The 25,767-nt window shown below is 42.4% G+C and overlaps 1 protein-coding gene across 1 annotated transcript; it reads left to right on the top strand.

The window, feature by feature from the left end:
• Positions 1 to 393: 393 nt before the first annotated feature.
• Positions 394 to 25,540, top strand: LOC129093133 (signal transducer and activator of transcription 5B-like). The gene is made up of 19 exons (XM_054601051.1): positions 394 to 546; positions 6,400 to 6,534; positions 7,018 to 7,174; positions 8,272 to 8,361; positions 8,562 to 8,739; positions 9,557 to 9,687; positions 14,080 to 14,231; positions 14,427 to 14,582; positions 15,718 to 15,897; positions 16,079 to 16,166; positions 16,500 to 16,622; positions 16,809 to 16,901; positions 17,278 to 17,484; positions 18,025 to 18,119; positions 18,853 to 18,995; positions 19,228 to 19,383; positions 20,074 to 20,125; positions 20,970 to 21,077; positions 21,583 to 25,540. The coding sequence occupies exons 2-19, from the start codon at positions 6,407 to 6,409 to the stop codon at positions 21,704 to 21,706; spliced, it is 2,361 nt and encodes a 786-aa protein (XP_054457026.1). The 5' UTR covers positions 394 to 546; positions 6,400 to 6,406; the 3' UTR covers positions 21,707 to 25,540.
• The last annotated feature ends 227 nt before the right edge of the window (positions 25,541 to 25,767 follow it).

Raw genomic sequence — 25,767 nt, 5'->3', positions numbered from 1 at the left:
AAAGATATTATTATGTTACTCCTTACTCTTTTCATCCAACCTGTTGCCTCCTCCAATTCTGACTCATCGTCACAGAGGTGGGGCTGTTGGCGGAAATAGCTATCTGGAGTAAGCATGAATGTGACCGGAAATGTAGGGTTTCTGCACCCAAATAAAAAAAGTGAAAACTATTATTTAAACAATTATTGGCCAAAAAAACACCCCAAAAACCTCTACAACATACCTCATTTATGTATCCTATCATATACAGTTTACAACACAACAACAATACACATAAATCAACGGCTAATAGACTGGTAATAACGTAGTGGTTTAATAAGATCTTTATTTTGAAATGTCAAATGGGAAGCTGTGTTTGATTTTCGTCAGTGACTTGATGCTGTACAACAACAGCTGCTTTGCCAGAAACCAAAAAGCTATAAGTAACGTTAGTGGGCGATGTGACATGTACGTCAACCAACCTGCGTGAGCTTTGAAAGTTGTTGGAGTGTGTTTCCACTGCCCGTCCATGGTGTTGCTGTGAGCTGTGCTGCCGTGTCTGAAAAGGTGCGTTAAAGACATTACTAGCTCTTAACATTACTCGTGGGCCACGAAAGTGAAGTTTTGCTCAAGTGCTGCAACGTAAACGTAGCTTCATCGGTGAGCCTTCCCCACTAGGCTAGCTCGAAGACTAGCTCGCCTCCGCTAGCTATCTAGCGCTGAGCTGTCCACCAAAGAAACAAACGGGACGTGAATTCGACACCTTTCCCGCAAAGCATGTAAACATCTGTTTAGCGCTACTCGGAGGTCGCCATTTGCAAGTTTGCAGCATATAATGGTTGCCGACGAGCCAATCTCAATGTACGGTACTGTTAGCAAGCTAAGCTATCCCTTAAACTTTTTAAGAGCAAGCTTTCGTGCTTGCGGACCGATGCGTCCTGTCCTTTCGTTTAGCCTGAGAAGATAATATCAAAAAGTACACAGAGGTCTGTGTAATAAATGTACTACTTTTGTTACTGCCCTCCTAGGAAGAGTTTACTCAGCTAAATGACCATAAAACAACGTTTTTTGAATCATTCGTATGGCTGAATTTATGCCACACATCAAAGCAGTTCCCGTTTTATTCTAATGGTAACTTAGAGAATAGTTATACTTTTTAATTCGGAAAGTTGCCAAAACGTGAAAGACAGCGAGTGCGATCACTGACAGCGGCAGGCGAGCGGCCATGCAGTGGCGCGCGGACGACTCTCGTTCGGCCCCCGCGGAGAAGATGTGGAGCTGAGCGGCCGCGCGGTGTCAGTCCGCCGGCAGTGGAGAGACGCCTCCCTAGGCTCATGTCAACTAGGGAAGGGCCAACTTTCTGGGAAAACCCATAGGAGAGAAACATGCATGGTTTGTTGTCACGACAGGCAAACGGCATTAAGTCTGTTTTCGGATGGTTGTTGAGCGACCATGTTCTTTTTTTTTTTTAAAGATTTATATTGACAAGTAGTATGACAAACCTAACAAATACAAAAACAGAATATGCCAGGGATTCATAACACTGAGAGAAATCTCAAATCACTTCCACATCACCTTTTTATATCGAGGGGGAGATAAAAAACGATACGTTTTCCAAAAGTTACTTCCTTAACCTTATTTAAAATCACATATTTAGAAAGTAGGCACCATATTGCCATGCAGCCCAAGTATGAAGTAATGTTATTCCAGTAGGAAACAGCATTTGGAACAGGGACAGATCCAGAGAGAAACGGATCCAACACCAGTAACATCAGGTTCCAGTGGTAGTAAAGTCAATTCAGATGCTGTGTTTCTCAACAACAACAGAACGGATTACATCAAAAACTATTTGCGTAAATGACTAGTGGATATGCCCTCAGTTTAAGTCAGCAAAAAGTCCTCCTCTAAGGGATCACTTTGATGCCAAAAATTAAAAAAAATGTTCTGTACCTTTCCTATGATGGGGTTCAAATTTAAACAGCATCTGGTGTCTTTGTTTATAACTGAACAAATGGCATTCTTATACATACTTATTATAGCTGCACAATAGTAAGGCCCAAAACAAGACTTTTTCCAAAGCATGGAATATAACAAACAAACATAAACAGACAGACAAAACCAAACTATCATCATTGCAAAGATCAGCATACTCAACAAGGTCTAGCACAAGCTTTATATTAGATATATGTGTATACCTCATAAAACCGCCTAGGGTTTAATTAATAATGTTGTCCAAAACTGCTTTTATTCTTTTGGCAAAAATCTGAGCCAGGATTTTATTATCTGTTATTAAGAAGTCAAATTGGCTGCCAGTTATAAATGCAAAGCAGATCTTTTCTAGAATATTTTGGGTCATTCTAAATTGATGTTGGCTTGGTGAGATATCCAAAGAAATTGTTAGCAACTACCTCACTATACTGTGACTCATACAAGTTTCTGTAAAATATGGAACAGTAATTAGATTGTATGGGGTTAATCAGTATTAACTAAAAATAATTTATATTGAGGTTATGAATAGAAATGGCTTTAACTCTGAGCTCTTAATTGTCAGAAATGGGAAGTGGTTGGCTCCTCTTCCTGCAACCATAATCTCCTTGACCTCAAAAAGGATCCCTCCGCTTTCATTCAGCATATTTCACTTGATTTATCTTGTTTTTAAAATCAGTCTGTCATTTTTTTGATAGATTTTAAGACATTGAAAGAGAGCAGTTATTCTACTAATGACCTTTGTTCTTTTTTAGTTTTAGACAAAAACTCAATTTTATTGAGTGTTTGAACCTACACAATCAATCTATCATGTTTATGTGTGACATAGAGTGGCAAGCTTTATTACTCCATGTATATGTAGATGTTCTTTTCCTCTATATATCTACCAAATGTAATTTTTGCATGAAAATAATCAGGTTAGAGATTCAAGAACCAGTTAATGCAAAAAACATTACATTTGGGTATAACCAATGTACAAAATGGGATTCCTGCAAATAAAAACAATACCTTACGCTAAATATTTTCTCTTAAACACCTGGCTTTGAAACAATTGATAACAAAGTGTTTGGTAAAAGTAAACAATTTCATCCCTTTTCAAAAGCTTACTCGTACCAAACCAGAAACAAAATAACCATAATCTCCCAGGCACTAGTCCATTAAACAAGACTAACTATGAACAGTGTGTGTTTAAACAGTGAAGGGTGCATTCTTCCATCAGGGAGGTCTTGAAGTGTCCTTGTGTTTCTAGTGAAGACAGTGATGGATGTATGTCCTTCCCCTCTATTACCACTCAAATCCCACAGTGTGCTCTCTGTCCTTCTTTCTCTGCAGCTTCAATGAGTAGCTAGAGCTTCAGCCGCAGTGTCAGCAGCAGTATGATTGTCCTGAATCTCATGTTGTTTTCTGTGAGAAAGCTACAGCCCGTTGTCTTTATCTACGCCAGGTCTCGGGTTGATCTTTTTGAAAAGCAAATGGGGTCGACCTGACCTGTCTTCTGCTTGTCGTTATAGCTACCCAGATGACAAACAATGTCAATATCTTTGCTGGGCCCCCCCGACTGCAGCGCAGGAGATGTAGCCTACTTTGATGTTTTCTTGTTAGTTTTTCGGAGGATACCATGAAGCCTCAGGATCCGTCTGTGCTGATAACTTTCTGCCTCGTTGATTTTCATTTCTACCTCCGACAGCCTCTGTACGTTATTTTTACAGGTGGGCTTCACCGATCTCATGTCAGTTTTTGGGGGTTCCGATGTCCATAAACATGAAGTCAGTGGGTTATTTCAAAGCCTGGACGCTGACAGTCTAGTGACTTATCATGCGCTCCAAATGATCCGATTGATCATCGTTGTGGGGCGGCTGTGGCACATGAGGTAGAGCGCTTGTCCCGTAACCGAGGTTGGTGGTTCAAACCCCTCTACCGGCAACATGCCAAGGTGTCCTTGAGCAAGACACCTAACCCCAAGTTGCTCCCCGGGCGCTTCATTGCAGCCCACTGCTCCTCCGGGATGGGTTAAATGCAGAGAAATAATTTCCCCATTGTGGGACTAATAAAGGCTTAATTATTGATCATGGCAGCGGTGCTGTTTTTTAAATTTCACTCCATGGACAGACAAGAACATAGAGACAGCAGTAACCCTAGTTGGTGAGCTAGCACCCAGGGATTTACAGAGATGTATTCAAAGTATTCTTGACTTAAATGCTGTCCAAATAAATTGATAGATAAGGGATGAAAACTGAAAACTCTAACTCTGCATTGAATCATTGTATCTACACTGGCCGCCATTTTGCGCACCGTGCAACCATGTTCTTCTTTATTGTTTTACATTATTTTTATGTAAAAATAATCACCCAGAATGTTAGGAAATAGATACAAAATATGCTTCGCAAATTTATGATTTTATGTAATTTATAAAAATCAGCCACTATAATAAAAACATATTCTCCATTTTATTATTATTATAATTTTTTTGATATTACATCTAGGCTACTTAATACATAAATTATTAAAATGTTAAAGTGGCCCTATTATGCTTTTCCACTTTTTCCCTCTTCTTTACATGTAAAAGGTCCGTAGAGTGTACCTGAAGTCCACGCCTAAAAGGAGATACCCTCCCCCTCAGAAGCTCCTGAGCTGCCTGAAACGGCTCCATTGAATTCTCTCCTACACTTCTGTAACTTTAAGAGGTCACAATGTTACTGAAGTGACGTAAAACTCCTTCCGGCTAGTTTGGCCCTCAAACAACAAAAGAGAGAGACGGAGCTGAAGCTCCGGAGGAATCATTCTTTGAAATGTGAAAAGTTGACCAATCACAACAGAGCGGGCTAGCTTACCAATCAGGGCAGACTTTGCTTTCTGGAGGGAGGAGCAAGCGCTACAACGGAGCGTTCCAGAGAGAGGGTGAGAAGAGGTGCTGCAGGGCAGCCAGGATGAGAAAAACAAGGAGGATTATGAGCATTAACACATGTAAACATGTTGTAACTGTAAATTGAGATAAAAATATGCCCCCCGAAAATAGCATAATAGGGCCTGTTTAAATGAAAAATCTAATTAATGTCAGTCAGGGTGTCACAGTCGTGCCATTAGGTGAACCAACCAAACCATCTTATTGATAATTGCAATGAAGAGACAAAATGGTAATCAGTGGTACTATCTACCTATGTCATATGTGTTACTTTAATTTGTGCAGCTGTCATGTTAGAAATAAACCAGGTCACTGAGAGGAATAGCGTATCATGCATTTAAAAGAAATTTCAAGGCATTATTTTTCAAATATTGTTGAATATTACATTGATTCTTTTTTAATTCCGGGATTTGTAGTTTTTATCATCCATTGGTATTGTTAAGTTCTGTTGAGCCAGCTAATGCAAAGAAACCCTGGCACCTACTGACACCTGACATAAGCAGCAGCAGAGTGACTGCTGAAACTTTGGCTGCTGGTGGCATCTACTGACATCGTCTAAGAGGCACTGACACAAGTGAAGTAAATATTAAGATATTTTTTAATATTTGTATATACATTAAACTCTTTAGTTGTAACTCAGTTGCTGCTTAGATGTCACAGAAATGTAAAAACAAACATAGGAAAAAGAGATTAACCAAACAAGTAGCCAACTTTATTTTTATTTTTTTGATGATATGTTTTTCGTTATTGTATCCGATCATAAATTATCATAAAAATATTAATTTGTAAAAAATTTATTTTAGTTATTTTGTTCAAAACAGGAAAAATGATGACCTCCTGGGCAGATGTAGCCTATTATATAAAAGTAAGGAAAAACTGAATAACCGGTCTTGCTGCGGTGCTAGTGCAATGAGAGAGACGCCAGCCTTGTTGGAGGCCGTTGCTAGCACTGAGGTGGACGAATGTTGTTTTCAGTTTGCACAGTCAATGACTGCATTTGAGTTCACGGACATATGATGGTCACCTAGTACAAAACGTGTTCAGTTCATGTTAGAATTTTATGTGCTGATCATTGACATGTCTGGATCTGGGTAACTTTGTTTGTGTTATTGTATCAGTCGGCCCCCAGTGTGGAAAAAGAGCTTTCTAACAAATTATCTGAAGCTGAATTGTAAGAAGTGGACGTTATCTTTGCCACAGTGATTCAGTGATTTTGTCTGGATTGCATGTATTTAGCTGTTGCACCTTATCCAAAGTGATCTAAAGAGATTAATGGGAAAACATTCCTTTAGAACTGCTCACCACTTTGGTGGATACGGGTCTGTCTGATTTACTGAGTCCCTCTTCTTTCTACCTGAAAGTGATTCTTTTAAAACATTGTGATAACTCTTTCACACTCTCCGTCTCCTTCCCCATTGTCTTCTCTTACCCCCCCCTTTACTCTCACTGGTCATCCTCTTTAATACTACTCTTGCTTCCTGTTCCTTCCTCTCTCGCTCATCCTTTCTCCTGCCATCCTCCTGCTTCCACAGGAGCACCATGGCAATGTGGATCCAGGCCCAGCAGCTGCAGGGCGAGGCACTGCACCAGATGCAGGCGCTGTACGGCCAGCACTTCCCCATCGAGGTGCGACATTACCTGGCCCAGTGGATTGAATGCCAGCTCTGGTAGGCAAAATACTTGGATCTATAGTTCAATTCAGTTTTTTCAGTGGTAATATCAATCCCTTTGGATAAAAGCTACATTTGGCTGTATTTTATCTAATATACATTGCCTCATAAAATAATGTAATCAAAATATAATATAATACTTTATAATTGTGCCAGGATATTATTTTACTTCTGTTTCTGAAAACCTATAAAATATTTAAATCAAACTGACTACAATTTCAGTAGACTGAACTGCACTCAGTTAACTAACATCATTACAATTTCATAGCTAACAATTTTTTAACCTGGTTATATAAGCAAAGTTAATTATGATCATAACATCTGATTTGTTTCATTGCATGTATGACAGTCAAATTTGATGGGAGATTTATGTAAATGGTTTAGTGTTGTGTGTTAAAGTGGCCATCAACAGCTAGTATTAGTGAAGCAGCACTGGGCTTGGCATAGATTGGTTAAAAATCTGAAAATGTTATCTCACAGGGATTCGGTAGAGTTGGACAACCCAGCGGAGGAAGCCAAAGCCAAGCGTCTGCTGGAAAACCTGGTGGCAGAGCTTCAGAAGAAAGCCCAGCTCCAGGGAGGAGAGGACGGCTTTCTGCTCAAGATCAAGCTGGGCCACTATGCCAGCCAGCTCAAGGTACCAGCCAGCTACTGTAAGATGAGGGAGAACAAGCCTGCCCTGAAACCTCACTAGAACATAAGGAAACTCTTGTGCACTTAACACGAAGCGGGTCTCATTTCTCAGCTGTAGTCATACGCTTGTCACCTCAAACAAACGTATCGCTACCTTAATTTATGGAATTTGGCACTCAGCGCATCACAAACATCCTGAAAGGAGTCGGTGTAACATTATAACTCTTGATCACTAAGGGTTTGGGAACAATTTAAAAAGTAACAAAGAGCTGAATCAGTAGTTCAATTCAATTTCAATTCAGTTTATTTTGTATAGCCCAGAATCACAAATTACAAATTTGCCTCAGAGGGCTTTACAATCTGTGCACATGCGACATCCTCTGTCCTTCCCTCCATTTTTCTTCAGACCGGTCGTCGTTTGTAGTTTACCCCTTTTTAATGCACCGGTCCAATATCAAGGTATGTAATAGTCTCTAAGGTTAAATAGTCATTAAATGCAGGGTTGGTAATAAGAAACTAGATTTTTAATATCATCCAATCATGAAACGAAACCCATTGTTTCCAACTCTATTCTAATGAAAGAAGCTAGCAGTGCTAGCTCCATAAGTAGCTAAATCTAGCAAGAAATTTGCCAAGGCGGAAACACTGACAGTCCGTCCTTTCTGACCTCCCTCAAAAGCCACTGCCTCAATAAGATCACTATGAAAGTAAACTACAAACATGGCTGTGGTTGGAACTTAAAGAGAGCAGAGCATGCAAAGGTAGGTAAGTAAGCAGGAAGACATGCAGGCAGCCCGTCAAATCATTACATTTAGGTCAACATTTTGTCAAAGAACTTGATTCATTGGTTGCTGTCAGGATGTTATGAGAAGATTACCAACCTTGACTTTTATCAGCTCTTTTTGTCAAATATTGGTTCATCTGTGTGGTCCATTAACTGTTTGGGAATCTCTGCTTCAGGTAATACATGGGCACTAAGGAATTACCACTATTAAGTTTGTAATCAACGGTGTTAAAACATTGGCCATATTGTTGAAATGGTATTTGATTGAACTACGTGATCTTATTAATCCTTGGTGTGTGTGTGATATATATCTGCAGAGCACTTATGACCGCTGTCCTTTGGAGCTGGTGCGCTGCATTAAACACATCCTGCACTCGGAGCAACGGCTGGTTCAAGAAGCTACAAATGTGAGTTAAAGGTTGTTGGCGTGTCGTCATTTTCTCTGTGACCCCAGTGCACAACATTCCCCAGGTTGTGGCTGATTTGAGATAAACATGTCTGTAAGAGGATGCAAAAATGCTGCTTGGCCTAATCTAGGAACAATAAATAACACGTATTAGAGGCCCGATGTTGGTAAAGACAAGTTTTCTAAATGCTGTGTGTTTAGGCCAGCTGTGGGAGTGGGGTGCAGGCCATGGACAGCCTGTCACAGCGCCACCAGCAGATCAACCAGTCCTTTGAGGAGCTCCGCCTGGCCACACAGGAGACGGAGAACGAACTGAGAAAGCTGCAGCACAGCCAGGAGTACTTCATTATCCAGTACCAGGAGAACCTGCGCATCCAGGGTGAGGATGAGAGATGCACACACACAAATGTATGTTTTTCAGCTCAACATAATACACAAGATACACCCATAGCCTTAAGCAGCACAGGACCTACTGGCCATTCATTGACTCGTATGTATGCAAAGGGGATTTACCAAATACAAAATTTCCCCTCCTGAACCAAAGAAAGCCAACTGAAGATGTGATGGAAAATTAAGCTTTAGCTGTTTTAGCCCCAGTTGGATGTTTTGCTCCTCTACCCTGCCAGGAGGATGGATTTATTCCTCTGAACCCCAAGAAGTTTCCTGACATTTTTCATTTTTACAGCCTCTCCTCTCTGCTCTCTGCTCAGCAGCCTGCAGTTCAGTCAAAATTTGTCTTCACGTGACTGTTGGTCCCAGCCGAGTCAATCATGGCTTCCTGCGCAGAGGAAGCCATACCTCTCATTTTATATGAGACGTATTGAACACAATATAATTGTTGACATTTTTTTTTTTAAGCTCATTTTTCGGTTGCTTTTTCTGACCGAAGCCACATGATGTGTTCAAGGTCCGTCGGAAAGATGAAAATCTGACGATAATGCCGTTTTTACAGCTTCTGGCTTTGATAAACCGTGTAGTTTTGCTGATTGTCTAAAGAAAACATGCTTTTCCATCCCGCCAGCAGGTTTTGAGGTTCAGAGGGTTAAACATCACCGATGTATCTTTATAGAAAACAACCTTCAGCCAGTGACTTGTCAAGAGTTACAAAATTTACCCCTGAAGTAAACCATGTTTTTTTTTTTGTGGTAGCAAGTGTTTGTAATGTCCTGCCTGTCTCCTGCTTTCTGCTCCGTTAGCCCAGCTGAGCAGCCTGTCGTCACTGCCTCAAGCTGAGCGCACCCAGCGGGAGACAACCCTACAGAGCAAGAGGACCACTGTGGAGGCCTGGCTCACCAGAGAGGCCAGCACACTACAGAAATACAGGCTTGTATGAAGACACACACACACACACACACACACACACACACACACACACACACACACACACACACACACACACACACACACACACACACAACCCACAGACAATGCCATAACACAGGCTGGCAAGTGAATACAACATAGACACATACTGTATACACACAAATGACTAGGGGAGGGAAAGGTATGGACAAGGCTCCTGTCTATACAAGTCTTGGAACAATCTTGATGTCAAAAAAGCTACAGGGAGCGATGGCATAGCAACCAAATAAAATTTGTCTATATAAAGCTACATTGTGCCGCCACCCTGTGGGCCCACCACCCGCAGGGATAGGCATTGGGGTCGGGTGCAATGTGAGCTGGGCGGCAGGCTGGGGCGGGAACCTGGGCGTGCTGACCCCCGGCATCACAGACTAGCTCTAGGGACATGGAATGTCTCCTCTCTGGCGGGGAAGGAACCGGAGCTGGTGCGGGAGGTGGAGCGCTACCAACTAGATATAGTTGGGCTCACCTCCACGCATAGCACCGGTTCTGGAACCAAACTCCTGGAGAGGGGCTGGACTTTTTCCTTTTCCGGAGTTGCCCAGGGTGAGAGGCGCCGGGCGGGTGTGGGGATACTCACAAGCCCCCGGCTGAGCGCCGCTGTTCTGGAGTTCTCCCCGGAGAACGAGAGGGTCGCCTCTCTGCGACTGGGAATCGCAGGGGGAAAGTCTCTGACTGTCATTTGTGCCTATGCACCAAACGGCAGTTTGGAGTACGCAGCCTTCTTGGAGTCCTTGGGTGGTGTTCTGGAAAGGGCGCCGACTGGGGACTCCATAGTTCTTCTGGGAGACTTCAACGCTCACGTGGGTAACGATGGAGAAACCTGGAGGGGTGTGATTGGGAGGAACGGCCTGCCCGATCTGAACCCGAGTGGTGCTTTGTTGTTGGACTTCTGTGCTAGTCATGGACTGTCCATAACAAACACCATGTTTGAGCATAGGGAGGTTCATAAGTGTACTTGGTACCAGAACACCCTAGGCCAAAGGTCTATGATCGACTTTGTAGTTGTGTCATCAGACCTGCGGCCGTATGTCTTGGACACTCTGGTGAAGAGAGGAGCAGAGCTGTCAACTGATCACCACCTGGTGGTGAGTTGGATCAGGTGGCGGGGGAGGCTGCCGGACAGACACGGTAAACCCAAACGTGTAGTGAGGGTGAACTGGGAACGTCTGGCTGAGGATCCTGTCCGCAAGGTCTTCAACTCCCACCTCCGGAATAATTTCTCGTGCATCCCGGGGAGGCTGGGGACATGGAATCCGAGTGGGCCATGTTCAAATCCTCCATTGTGGAAGCTGCTGCTAGGAGTTGTGGTCGGAAGGCGATCGGTGCCTGTCGTGGCGGCAATCCGAGAACCCGCTGGTCGACACCAGCGGTGAAGGAGGCCGTCGAGCTGAAGATGGAGGCCTTTCGGGCTTGTTTGGCCCAGGGGTCTGCTGAATCAGCAGGCAGGTACCGGTTGGCCAGAAGGGCTGCGGCGGTTGCTGAGGCAAAAACCCGGGTGTGGGAGGAGTTCAGCGAGACCATGGAGAAGGACTTTCGAATGGCCTCAAGGACGTTCTGGCAAACCGTGAGACGACTCAGAAAGGGGAAACAGGGCTTTTCTCAGGCTGTGCTCAGCAGGGGGAGAACTGCAGACCCGGACTGGGGATATTGTCGAGCGGTGGAAAGAACACTTTGAGGAACTCCTGAACCCGACCAACACGTCCTCTGTGGAAGAGGCAGAGTCTGAAGACTCAGGGGAAGACTCGTCCATATGCCTGGCGGAGGGCGTTGAGGTAGTTTAAAAGCTCTTCAGCGGCAAAGCGCCAGGAGTGGATGAGATTCGACCGGAGATGCTAAAGGCTCTGGACATTGTTGGGCTGTCTTGGTTGACACGTCTCTTCACTGTCGCATGGAAGTCGGGTACAGTGCCTGTGGAGTGGCAGACCGGGGTGGTGGTTCCCATTTTCAAAAAGGTGGACCGGAGAGTGTGCTCTAATTATAGGGGTATTACACTGCTCAGCCTCCCCGGGAAAGTTTACTCCAGGGTGCTGGAAAGGAGGCTCCGTCCGATTGTTGAACCTCGGATTCAGGAGGAGCAATGCGGATTCCGTCCTGGACGTGAATCCCTGCTTTTTGCAGATGATGTGCTTCTGTTGGCTTCTTCAGAACGTGACCTTCAGCACACACTGGGGCGGTTCACAGCCGAGTGTGAAGCGGTCGGGATGAGAGTCAGTACCTCCAAGTCTGAGGCCATGGTTCTCTTCCGGAAAACGGTGGATTGCACCCTCTGGGTTGGGAGTGAGTCACTGCCCCAAGCGAGGGAGTTCAAGTATCTCGGGATCTTATTCACGAGTGAGGGTAAAATGGAGCGGGAGATGGACAGGCGGTTCGGTGCAGTGATGCAGGCGTTGTACCGGACCGTTTTGGTGAAGAAGGAGCTGAGCCGTAAGGCAAAGCTCTCGATTTACCAGTCCATCTACGTTCCAACCCTCACCTATGGTCATGAGCTTTGGGTAGTGACCGAAAGAATGAGATCGCGAATACAAGCGGCCGAAATGAGCTTCCTTCGTAGGGTGGCTGGGCTCAGCCTTAGAGATAGGGTGAGGAGCTCAGACATCCGGAGGGAGCTCGGAGTAGAACCGCTGCTCCTTCGAGTCGAAAGGGGCCAGCTGAGGTGGCTCGGGCATCTGATCAGGATGCCTCCTGGACGCCTCCCTTTAGAGGTTTTCCAGGCACGTCCAACTGGTAAGAGGCCCCGGGGTAGACCCAGAACACGCTGGAGAGATTATATATCTCGTCTGGCCTGGGAACGCCTCGGGGTTCCCCAGGAGGAGCTGGAAAGTGTTGCTGGGGAGAAGGACGTCTGGAGGACACTCCTTAGCTTGCTGCCCCCGCGACCCGGCCCCGGATAAGCGGAAGGAAATGGATGGATGGATGGATACTTATCATTTTCTGATTCATTATATCCACATCCGAGTCTTTTTATAATCCAACTACCTGCATACACTCATTGTAACTCACCAAAAGCAACACATGTGTCATGATGTCCTACAAATAGGTTGGATTCATTTCCTTCCTCATAAAACTTTTGCAAAGCCAAAACTGTTTGAAACCTGCATTGTTTACTTCCCTGGTTACTGGCTTGCAGTCTTCTTCTTCACTGCCTTTGTTGCTGCATTGCTTTGTTTCTCGGCACCTGAGTGCTTGTTAAATTATTGGCAGGAATGTGAAAAGCGTTGACCGAGTGGGTGCGTGTGCGTCCTCGGGAGAACAAATAAAACAGGGAACCGCTCATAAAAGCGTTTCTTGAAAATGCTATCAGTGGTCATAAAGTCTACAGGGTACCTTGAAATGATCTGCTATTGCTGCAACTCAGCTACTTCTTCATTAAGTCCTTTCAATCTAATTCTAATATATATTTATTTTAGATACAATTAAGCACATGATATTATGCGTCAGCCCTGCAGATTGTATAAGTCACAGTGAGTTGGTTCCATTTTTCAAAACTGGAAACACAGAGGACCCTGGTTTACAGTACCTGCCATCAGATATATTCAATATAATGGCATTCCTATTATTCTATTATATTGAATCATAGAACTATTAAAAGATAGTGTATTATTTCGTATAAATTTAACAGACGGTTACAAAGTGGCTCTTTCTAAACACCTACAGTAGGAGAGAGACTGGTGTTTGACCATAGTCGATGTGTTCATTGTTACTGGCTTTCTACTTTCTGCTTTCTTTTCTGCTTTCTTCAAATTAACCCTTAACTGTGATGCCAAGCAAATATCGGCTCTGTGCTATTTGCACATATTTAAAAAAGGTGATACGCAGACGTTTGGTTCAAAATCGTCAAATTGCAAATTAGTCTCATTGCAAAAACAGTCCAAATCACTAGGATCAGAACTAATAGCCACACATAGTTACAGTGAATTTATTAGCATCATCAGAGAGTGGGTGCTAACTGAGAAATATAATAATCCCAAATAGGGTTTCTCTCTCTGTCACCTTTAAATTCCTTGCTGAAATTTTGAGAAATGCCTCTGCACCTCGTCACACATGTAGCTACCTAGGTGTCTAAAATTAGATTTTTATTTTACTATCTGCCATTTTAAACAAAGTAAAACCTTATACTTCGCCACATGGATAATTGCACGCAAGCCCCAACAAATATCAAAATGCACTTGGCTGCAAAACTTTATGGCTGTTTGAGCTGTATTATCATTAGTGCAATATGTTTTGTGAATTTTACCTTGAGACAGATGTAAGTGATGAGCAATTGTTGGTGCTATCAGCGGCTGCAATCCTTTCTTTGTGAATTTACACACAAGTGAAAACATTTCTCAGCATGTGGCTTGTGGTGTGTTTGCAGGACCTGTCAGAACAACACCAGAAGACCCTGGCCCTGCTGAGGAAGCAGCAGACTCTGATCCTGGATGAGGAACTCATCCAGTGGAAGAGGAGGCAGCAGCTGGCTGGCAACGGGGGTCCTCATGAGGGGGGACTGGATGTCCTGCAGTCCTGGTATAAACTGGAATGTTGAAATCATTTAACTGGTGTATTATATTATAGGATGGAGCTTTACCAAGTTTGAAATTTTTTAACATCAAATATAATGTTTATAAAAGCATAAACATATAAACAGGCTGTATATGCACTAACCTAGAGGAACCCAGACTCATGTTCTCCTCTTCTTTTTTACTTTCCACTGTCCACCAGGTGTGAGAAGCTGGCTGACCTGATCTGGCAGAACCGGCAGCAGATCCGACGCTGTGAACATCTCACCCAGCAGCTCCCTCTGCCGGGCCCCATGGAAGAACTGCTGAGCAAACTCAACGCCGACATCACGGATATCGTCTCCGCCCTGGTTACTAGGTGAGAACGAGACGTCCTAAGTAAACATTGTAAACATGTCAATCTCTAGTTTCAAGTCTTCTTCAATACAGCATGATCATTTAGTAAATGATGGTCCATTTAGAGTCAAATAGACCATAAAGCAGGGTATGCTTTAGGGCGGGGCTACTTTGTGATTGACAGGTCGCTTCCAGAGCCCTATACAGCGTTTCTACGTCACTCCTCCTCAGTCCAAATATGTTGGTGACGGCCAGAATGCCAAACTCAACGTTTTATGATGATTGATGTCTTATTCATCCAGAGCCTATGATCCCATTACTTACTTCCCATGCACCCTGCATCCACTGAAGTTGTTCTACTAAAGAGTTTGTGTTCACCTCCCTCTTTATTAGAGACTCAGTGCAGTGTAGTTCCATATTAACCACATAATTGCATTGCACAATTACTGAATATAGTAAAGATTTAGTTTCACTTCTCCTCCAACACTCTCCCAAACATGCTCACTCTCTGTTTAAAGTAACAATTCCTAAACTCGAATGATGAACTAAATAACTTTTACATTATTGTGAAATTATTTTAAGTGAAATTCCATGGTCCACAAGTACGACCTTAACCTTTCACATGCAGCTGGCAGCATACAGCAGAAGGCAGCCATCATGTTCAATAACGGTTATCTCAGGCAAGGAGATGCTTTGTTCCAGATCTGCAAGCCCTCGTCTCTGTATACCAGAGGTTTAACTTTGTCACTATGCTGTTTTGTTGTTGCTGCACCAATGGTGCTGGAAACTCTCTAATTGTTGACCATCAGATTAAAGAGGAGAAATTCAGATTTTGTCCTTCCCATTGAGCAGTGGAGCAGTTTTTTTTACTCATGCATGGAAACTTTAGAGGTCAGTTTCTAGTTTACATGTGCTTTATGGACTTGGAGACGGCTTATTCTTGGTGTCTTGTGGGGTTTGCGTAAGAGTATAGAGAGCCGGTACCAATACCACATGCAACTGTTGTCCTTGTATCACTGCTGCTTCTGCTCATGGACAGAATCTCTTATCCTAAACCGTATCCATACACTGAGCTAATGTCCATGCATTCATGTCTTTGCCCTTGGATAATTCAAATGACCAACCCATCCTGTCACTGTCCCCACTTCTCTTCTCAGTACCTTTATCATTGAAAAGCAGCCGCCCCAGGTGTTGAAGACCCAGACCAAGTTTGCAGCCACAGTGCGCCTCCTGGTGGGCGGGAAGCTCAACGTCCACATGAATCCACCTCAGGTCAAGGCTGTCATTGTAAGCGAGCAGCAGGCCAAAGCTCTGCTGAAGAATGAGAGCACTCACAGGTGATAATGAGGAATGCACTGGTAAAACTCATTGTGGGCTCCAAGTTACCAAAATAGAAATGTTTCCATGGTGTTTTAGTTTACGCATGAGATTAAAAGTTGAAATGTGTAATCCTCTTGTTGAAGATGTTTCCAGCTATGTCAATAAGAATGTGTCAATCTTCTTTCTTTTCCTTGGTAGTGAAAGCAGTGGAGAAATCCTGAACAACAACTGTGTAATGGAGTATCAGCAGGCCACTGGCACCCTCAGTGCACACTTCAGAAACATGGTAAGCTCTACTAGTTCGGTGTAAGTAAAAAAACAACAGCACTAAAAAAAAAAAAAGAGAGATAAATGCATGCATTGGGATTGTCATTTTTTCAATGTGAATGCAATACATACTCCTAACAAGGTTAGAATAGTAAAGAATGCAACATAAAATGAGAGAATGAAGGTTAAAGCTGGTGTTCTTTTCTTTGTTTCTTTATTTGTGTGTGAGTGAAGCCTGATGCATGTTATTCCTATGTTATTTTAGAGATTGAAAATGCAGAATGCTCTACATTGGCTGTGTTGATTGTTATGAAGGACAATGTCTTCAATTTCCTCTCGTGTCTTCATACAGTCACTAAAGCGGATCAAGCGGTCGGACCGTCGGGGTGCAGAGTCGGTGACGGAGGAGAAGTTCACAGTTCTGTTTGAATCACAGTTCAGCGTCGGAGGCAACGAGCTGGTCTTCCACGTCAAAGTAATCAGACATTTGACCTTGTTATAAATCTAAGTAGCAGCTGAACAGCACTGGCAGCTACTGATTTCATCTCCAAGGGCCGGGCTCCTTTGGAAGATTTAAGATTCTGTAAATTACTGTCTAATATATTAGATTAAACGTGTGTTAATAGTTGATCTGTCACTGTCCCTCCTCTGTGACCTTTAGACCTTATCGCTGCCTGTGGTTGTGATCGTCCACGGCAGTCAGGACAACAACGCCACGGCCACTGTCCTGTGGGACAACGCCTTTGCTGAGCCGGTGAGTTGGCTGGTCATTGATGGTCTGTTTTCCAAGATGGCCTTTTTATACTTTAACATGTCAGGTGGTGGCTGCACCAAGTAATAGTTTCCTATAATCTCATACACGGTGTCGTCTTGAAAATGTGCTGTTGAAGATCTTATATTTTGACTTTTCTTTTCCCTTCATCATAGTGAACATATTTCCTTACACCAAGTATTGCTTATTGTGTTTTTGTAAAATCTTCGTCTGTTGCCAATTCAGAGTAATTTACCCATATTTTGTTAAAAACATCAAAGGTGTAGACGGCTGAACAAATAAACTAAATGGACAGTCAGGATCTGAACTTCCGTGCTTTGTTCCCTCCATGTCTTCCACCCTTTCCCCATCTCCTCAGGGCCGGGTGCCGTTCATCGTGCCAGACAAGGTGCTGTGGCCCCAGCTGTGTGACACCCTCGATATGAAGTACAAGGCAGAGATGCACAGCGGGCGTGGTCTGTCGGAGGACAACATGGTCTTCCTGGCACAGAAAGCTTTCACCAGCAGCAGCAACAACTCCGAGGACTCCCGCAACATGACCATATCCTGGGCCCAGTTCAACCGGGTGAGGCCAGCTCCTTTCCACAGCTCAGCAACTGCATGTCAAATTCTGACACATTTTCACTGTAAAGAACTGCCGTGCTTTTCACTACAGAGCCTGTCCTCCCTTTGCACGTTCAAAATGCTCTGACACACTCGCTAGGGTGGGAGCTATGACCTCAAATTTATATTACTGTATTTTAAACAGATGTGTTTATTGGTTCCAAATAAGAATGAAAATGAGGTTTAGACCTACATGTGTTTTTGGAGGAGTAGTAAATGTAATGTGATTCACTCAGAGTTAGAAGCCTAGTAATAGCCGTGCTGTTTTTCTGAGTTGTGAGTGAACAGTGTGGCTGAGCAACCTGGATCTCAGCAATAAAGAGTATATGTATGTTAGCTAACTAGTACTGTAGTGTATATTAGCTAACAAGTACCGTACAAAAGACACATTGACCATGAATAGCGTGGCTCAGCTGCAGACACTCACAGAAAAAGTAGCCAGAGTGGCCGGCTTCTTGTGTGCATGTAAACATACTGATGGAGTAGGTTTTGATTTTGACAGGAGAGCTTACCGGGACGAAACTTCACCTTCTGGCAGTGGTTTGATGGAGTTGTTGAGCTCATGAAGAAACATCTCAAGCCTCACTGGAATGATGGGTAATGACTCATGCTGACCTTTTTTTTTTTTTTTTTTTTTTTGTTGCAAGAAACTGTTGAATGTTCAAATCTAAGTTTAAGAAAATTTACTTGGTGTTCGACACCCCAGGAGAAAGGAAAGGAAGGGAGAGGAGGGTCCTCCAAAATAAAAGAGTAACTTAACAGCAGACTGTAAAGCAGGTCCAGTAAGCTCACTTCTTCCTAACGCCACATCTCCATCGTGTTTTTTTTTTTCATTTTCTTTATTGAATATATATTTTATTGACATTGAGCATCAAACACATTTCCATAAAATGAGTTTCAAAAACATTATGCATTTATGTTTTTCTGAAACGCCCCATTTTAAAATGTGTTACTAAAAGAGAAAACTATGTGTAACAAGGGAATGATCTTTGTTTTTTGCAAAAGCAAAATTTGTCCAAGGGGGCGTTACATGGTCAACCCAGTTTTCCCAGCAGGACACAAATATTCCAATTTAGGATTAACATATTATCTTTTCTTTTGTAAATATCCATTGTAATGTCCATGCATTTGGGCTCTCTGGTGATGCTCCTAAGATCCTTTTTATACTCTACCAGCAATGTACACTGAACAAAACAGAAACCAAGTCAACAATAAAATATTGAAGACTTTTTCTAAGCTCTTAAAGGCTTATTGTTATAACACTAAACTTTGAAGAATGGGCTCTTAACAAAAATAGCACAACTTTGTGTATTAATATGTGTGTTTCTAGGGCCATCCTGGGCTTCGTTAACAAGCAGCAGGCACAGGACATGCTGCTGTCCAAACCCAACGGCACCTTCCTGCTGAGATTCAGCGACTCTGAGATCGGAGGCATCACTATCGCCTGGGTGGCTGAGAACCCCAACAAACCAGGTACCAAAGTCTTACATGGAGTGTGATTCTTACAGGGATTCATTCTAATGAATGAACCATTAAAATAACGGACTGACATACAAGAGATTTTAGCTCTGCTGTAATCTATTATACATTTTGTTTGCACCAAGTTTGATTTTGTCCTGTAAATCTCAGCCCTTAATTCCACCTGTGTGAGTTGTATATGTTAATCTCTGCAACATTATTATTTTAACCCTTGGTCTTTGGCTAGGTGAAAGGCTGGTCTGGAATCTGTTGCCTTATACAACCAAGGACTTCTCCATTCGTTCCCTGGCTGACCGCATCAGTGACCTGAACCACCTTCTGTTTCTCTACCCTGACCGGCCCAAAGACGAGGTCTTCGCCAAATACTACACCCCTCCACTCTGTATGTATCAGCAACACGGATTCATGTTCACATCAACACGTCACTGCAATGAGCAAAACGCATCTGCAAATACAATCAATGAAATGAAGAATGCTTTTTTGACTTTAAAGGTGCAATGTGTATCTTGTAGCCATGTGCTGTGAGAAGTAGGGGGCAGCTTTTAACCAGTCCATACGATCAATTAACATTCAGTTTAAAAAAGAAAGCAAACTAAAAACTAACAACAGGATATGCAACATTCAACCAAACTGCTGAAACTCCGAGAGCCGCTCAAAAATAATGCTGCTAATTTATAATCTTCACATGTGGCGTAGGCCTTTTAGATTACATTATCCATCTATGTTTTTCTCGTGACACTAACCAGAGGCCTGTACTAGGAAGCAGGATTTTGGGTAAGCTAGGTTACTTCAGGGTTAACTCCGGGTTGCACAGCAGGTTATGATATAAAACACTGCCTACTCACCAATCAAAGCTTGATACTTGGAACGTTAGATAATATAAGGCCAATAAGAAGAATTTGAAGTCATAATCCACTCTAAAAGAAACACAGTTTGAACTGACAAATGCATAGACAGCTGACAATAAATCAACAACTGTGTGTATGTGTTTCAATTAACTAAGACTTCTAATATCACTGCTTTAACTAGAGCACAACAATGTTGTTTTTAAGCCACTGTCTCTCTCCTGCAGCAAAAGCAGTGGACGGATATGTAAAACCACAGATCAAACAAGTTGTGCCAGAGTAAGTTTTTTTTTTTCTCTTTTCATTCACTTCAAATAGACGGGACAGAACAAGTAGCAAGTTCCTAAAGTTTGATTAGGTTTTGGTATTTGAATGCCCTACCAGAAGATGCATCACACCTCCTTCCCAGTCAATGAAGGCAGAGCGTTGTGAAAGTAGTCAGACCCCTTCCCCTTTTCACAATCTGTCATGCTGCAGCTATATGCTCAAACAGTTTTTACCTCATATATTGGCAATGCTATCAAAACGAAGAATCTGGAATATCACATTGACATAAGTATTCATATCCTTTGCTATGACACGGCTCAGGTGTGTGGTTTGCCTTGGAGGTGGGGGGGAACTGTCTGCAGAGCTCAGAGACAGGATTGTTTCTAGGCACAGATCTGGGGAAGAATACCCAAACGGCTCTGCTGTTTTGAAGGTTCCCAAGAGAACAGTAGCCTCTATAGTTGCATAGTGGAACATGAAAGCACCTGAAGGACTCTCAGGCTGTGAGAAACTGGTTGTCCACTGACAGTCCCAATACAACTGACAGAGCTTGAGAGGATCTGCAGAGAAAAATGTCAAAACCCCTCCAAATCCAGGTGTGCAAGGCTTTAATTCCTGCCAAAGATGCTTCAACTAAGTACTGAGTTAAGGGTCTGAATATTAATGTCAATGTGCATTTTTTACCTTTTTAATACATGTGTAAAACGTCCTGTTGTGGCTTCGTCATCATGAGGTATTAAGTCAAGGTTGATTAGGGAAAAATAAATTGAAATAATTTAATACAAGGCTACAACAAGACTTGTGTTCATTTGTGTATTAGTTGCTGTTATAACGTGTGGCACATGTCTCATGGTAGATTCACCACCCCGAACCCTGAACCCAGTGGAGGAAATCCTACGTTCATGGACCAAACAGCTTCTCCCTCTGTGAGCCTCCCCAACAACTTTGGTGTCTACCCCTCTATGTGAGCACACTCTTTAACATCCATTCACTCGAGATAAGACCCTGTAAACGCTACACTGCAAGGGCTCTTTCTTTTCATGAAGTGCATAATAAGTGCAATATTGATGTACTTTTGGTGAAGTCAAATTCTCAATGCAGGGCTTTGACTTGTAATGATAACGTATTTCTTGTGTTATGGTATTGCTTCTGTTACTTAAAGTGGCTATAATGTATAGTTTATGATGCTAATTATTATTATTATGTGTAAATAAGCAACTGTCTGCTATCAAGTTCACTGAGATCACATAATATGATTAATGTTGGTTTGAGGTAGTAGTTTCTGGTTTATATTTTTTTGTTTGTGTTATTTTGAATGTAGCGTGACAGAGTTTAGACAATACTGTATGTCCTTGCTGATGGTAGTGAAGTAAGCTGTAGAACGTCAAACAATAATAAAAATAAAAAAAATGTTCCCATGAACCTCCTTCATGAAAGCGTGGCCTCTGTCTCTGCTGTTGTCCCGTCAGGAGTGACACCATGTTGGACGCAGATGGAGACTTCGACCTGGAGGACACGATGGACGTGGCCCGCCATGTGGAGGAGCTGCTCCGCAGGCCTATGGCCAACCAGTGGAGCAGTCAGCAGTCCTGAAACCGCAACCGGAACCTGCCGAACACCTTCAGGTCTCCTCCATCTTATCTAACAGAAAGACCCACAAACTGCAACTTAAGTGCTGAAAAAATGTAATCTCTTCTCTATTAATGGGAATCATTTTCAACCAGAAAATTCTTTAAGACTTCAAGTGAGACTATGTAACTTTTGTTAGCCTCTGTGACCATAAGTGGTATTAACAGGATAAAGGCAAGTTGAATTTGCCTTCATCTCCCAAGATTCTCTTTGAGTCAGTCGCCTTAAAGACATCCTTATTAGGGGAGCTGACATTGGAGCTGTTGCTCTGTCATTAGCTTAATTGTGGTTTAAACCTTAAGACAGGATTAAACCTGTATTGTTGTTGTGACTAAACCCAGCTGCTGTGTCCTATGGAGGCCTAACTTTAACCTGCTGTACGATCTGTAGCGTTTTTGACCACCAGTAGCACTCATGTTTTAATGAATGGGTACCCATCAAGGGAGACACAGTGCGCAAATCTGTGAATGTTGTCCCGCTTTTAGACAAAGCCAGGAAAGAGGAGGAAGACTGCTGGCATGCCAGCAAGTAAACATGGATGTAAACAATGCAGGTTTGCAAGAAATCTGCAAATGCTTTATGAGGAAATGCATTCAACACATTAGTTAGGTCTCATGTACAGTACCAGTCAAAAGTGTGGACACACTTTCTCATTCAACTACTTTGAAGAATCTAAAATATAAAACATATTCTGGTTTGTTGAGCATTTGTTTGTTTACCACATAATTCCGTATGTGTTCCTTCATAGTTTGGATTTCTTCAATATTAATCTACAATGTAGAAAAATAAATAAATAAAGAAAAACCATTGAATGAGAAGGTGTGTCCAAACTTTTGACTGGTACTGTACACACACTGTTTTGGTGAGTAACACTGAATGTAGAGAAAGACTTTGTTTAAGTTTATATTAAAGATACCCAATAATACATAATTTTGTGACAATCCAAACTGCAACTAGCCTTATGAAACACTGGAGGCTGTTTCAGTGGTACTAGAGAACTAAACTGAGCTGATCTGTAAAATCATTCATCTAAAACCAATTTCTTCAAATACTATTTCCTGAGAAGAATGAACGTCCAGCAGTGTTATGCTGAGTTAATCTCAATCATAGTCATATCGACACAGCAGTCAGGTACAGATGAGCACACAGCTGTGTTTTAAACACCCAGCAAGTTTTGGTTTAGCTGAACGCGTTCTAAACTGCAGCTTAGCTAGTCAGAAGCTAGGTGACACAGCATCAGCTTTGCGTAAAACCACCAGAATGTTTCCTGTAACATGCTAAGATATAGAGTAACGTGGAGAGTCGAGTGTCAGCCAACTCGGTAGTGTGAGGTACACGGCAATATTAGCCAACATTAGCTAAAGGTCATACTACACCAAGTAAGACTGTAGTAGCAAAACCATTGTGTGTTGAACTGAACAAGGCTGAAAGAATCACTTATGAACTTAACTTCTCGTAAGAGAATGATTTGTTTTATTCTTTCAAAGGTTACGTAGTCTGGTTTCAAGTACTGAAGATGTCTGTCACAGCTTTTGTTTGGTTCTTTTTGTATATTTTATAATATTTTATACTGCAGCTATTATCTGATGTTCTGGTACTACAGTGCCTTAAAGCAACATGTTCAAATGGTCATAGACATGGATATGGTTCTAGATGCCACTTTTTTGGTATCATGAAGTCAATAAGTGCTTATTGATTTAAACACTTTTCACAAGTCCGATTTTGTTTTGTTATTTTATTCTTGTCAGATTTGAATACAAATGTTGGTTAAGATGATCATTTTAACTGATATTCTGCCATTATTTTTTGCCTCACAAAATATCCTCATATCCATGAGAACACGAAATGCATCTTTGGGGTTTACCAGCCTAATCAAATTTGGCTTCAGTTTGGAAAGCAGTAGACATCCCCATACATAGCAGTCACATAAAAGCTGGGGGCTGCAACAATGGATAAACCAGCCAAAGTATGCTAGAAAAAAAAAAAAAAAAAAAGAAGAGGAATCCAACTGAAAAACCCAGCCCAGTATTGCCAACTCTTTTCCAATGATAGCAGCTAGCAGCCCGGCTATTGTTGGTACTCACAGCTAGTGAGCTAGCAGCTAGTAGAAGACTCAGGTGAAGAGCAATCAGTGAACTGGCAGAGTGGGCACAGGGAGACAGACAGGGAGACAGACAGGATTATTAATCATGATGTAACCGTATTAGTTGAAGTGGCCGCTGTGTTGTTTCACTCCTCTAATGCAATGAATTAGCTGCTTACACATTTCTGTCCTAACCCAAGAGAGCTTGACATTTAACCCTTAGTGAGCATAAACGTAAACTTTGAATCATTTTCAACAACAGGCTGATAGAATATTTGAAAACAGTCCTGAGGAGTTGAACCCAGACCCAGTGGGTGACAAACTGATGAGCATGATTCATGCACGAAATCAACTCCAACATCTAATATTGCTTTGTGGAGGTCGGACTGCGACAGTTACGGTATTTGACTACATGTTTATAGAGGATCTTAAACATAGTCCATGTAGTCCAATATATGTTGTCAAAATGGACACTTAAAGTTACTTTATGGAACCTTTAACTGGTTATGAAACAGTCTCAATTTAATTCTGATGCCTCTAAATGTAAGTCAACAAGACCATCAGAGAGAAGATTGTCTATTTCTATATAGTTCTTTTTAACGCTCATCATTGGTGCCACCGGGTCGGATTCTGGTGAAATCATGCAGGTTCACCAGAAACTCCTTCAGCTCAGACTCCAGCGGGGCCTCCAGCAGTGGACAGACCCAGATCCGGCTTCACTGCAACCTTCGACCTGCAGTTTGTAACTCTAGCAGGAGGAGGAGAGCTCAGCTCCCGGCAGTAACGTCTCCTCCTCCGCCAGGAGCAGAGCTTCTCCTCTCTGCTCCTGCTGGGAACCAACACCGACACCACGCTGCTGGAGACCCAGGCCGTATTGCTGGGCCCGTTGAAGGGAAGGGATTCTAGGGAGAACCAGAACCAGGACTAATCGGGGCAGACTGTCAAAGCCTGCTGCAGTGGTGTTGATCATGTGTTCATCACTGATGTAAGTGCGTGAATAGAATCGTTGTGTCAGATCTAGATGAATTATTTGACCAGGCTAAATCCTGCTCTGCGTATGGAGCTTTTTTTTCTACATTCTTAGTAATAATCTTCAGTAAATCTCTCTGATCTGTGACACCTTAGTTTGAAGTGACAGATGTTCTGCAGATTTGTCTGTGCCTCGAGGATTGTTAAGGGACATTTTAAAGCCATCGCCATTAACGCTGCACTACTACTGTACCAGCCTCAACCCAGGAATGTCTTGTCCCTTTTAGAAAACCCAACTCATCCGGGATGAAAGTAAACACAGTAAACCTCAAGAAAACTCACTGTGAAATATATGGTCAAAATCAACCACATAATACCTGATGACTGGAGTGTAGATGGGATACCTTTTGAGCTCTCGCTTTTGCCTCTTGTGCTTTTTGTTATGTATTGTTCAATAAAAGCTGAAACACAAACTTGCTCAGCAAAAGCAAATTAGCACTTTGATGCTCACACCAAAATGGATGTTTAAGCTAATGCAGCACTTCTCCTGCTCCTCTTTGAATCAATTTAATGTATGTTTGTCTTCAGTGTAATTCATTTTCCTAGCTTGCTGCTGCCGTGTGTTTGGCTTCTGTGCAGCCTGTGGCCTGTTTGGGAACTTTGTATTTACTTCCACATGTGCAACATTTTGCTGGAAGTTTCATGTTGGGATTTGGGACTTAAAAATAAAACTTTTTTTTAATGAATTGTATGCCACTGTGGTTTATTTATAATTGTTTTGTCTTATCCCCCTGTTCCAAGCACTTTATTGTGGTGTGTTGCTTTAGATTTAATATTTATTTCAGATGGCCACCACTTTGCATGTAGGTTTTTAGTCCTCTGCAGGGTGGGTCTATTTACATTTAGTCATTAAATAATACATTCTAGTGATGTTTTTATAATTATTTCAAGTTAACGCTAACATAAAATAACT

The sequence above is a fragment of the Anoplopoma fimbria genome, chromosome 7, assembly GCF_027596085.1.
Source record: "Anoplopoma fimbria isolate UVic2021 breed Golden Eagle Sablefish chromosome 7, Afim_UVic_2022, whole genome shotgun sequence".
NCBI classification, from domain to species: Eukaryota; Metazoa; Chordata; class Actinopteri; order Perciformes; family Anoplopomatidae; genus Anoplopoma; species Anoplopoma fimbria.
The sequence above is the reverse complement of the archived record's forward strand: the minus strand, read 5'-3'. Positions and strand labels throughout refer to the sequence as shown.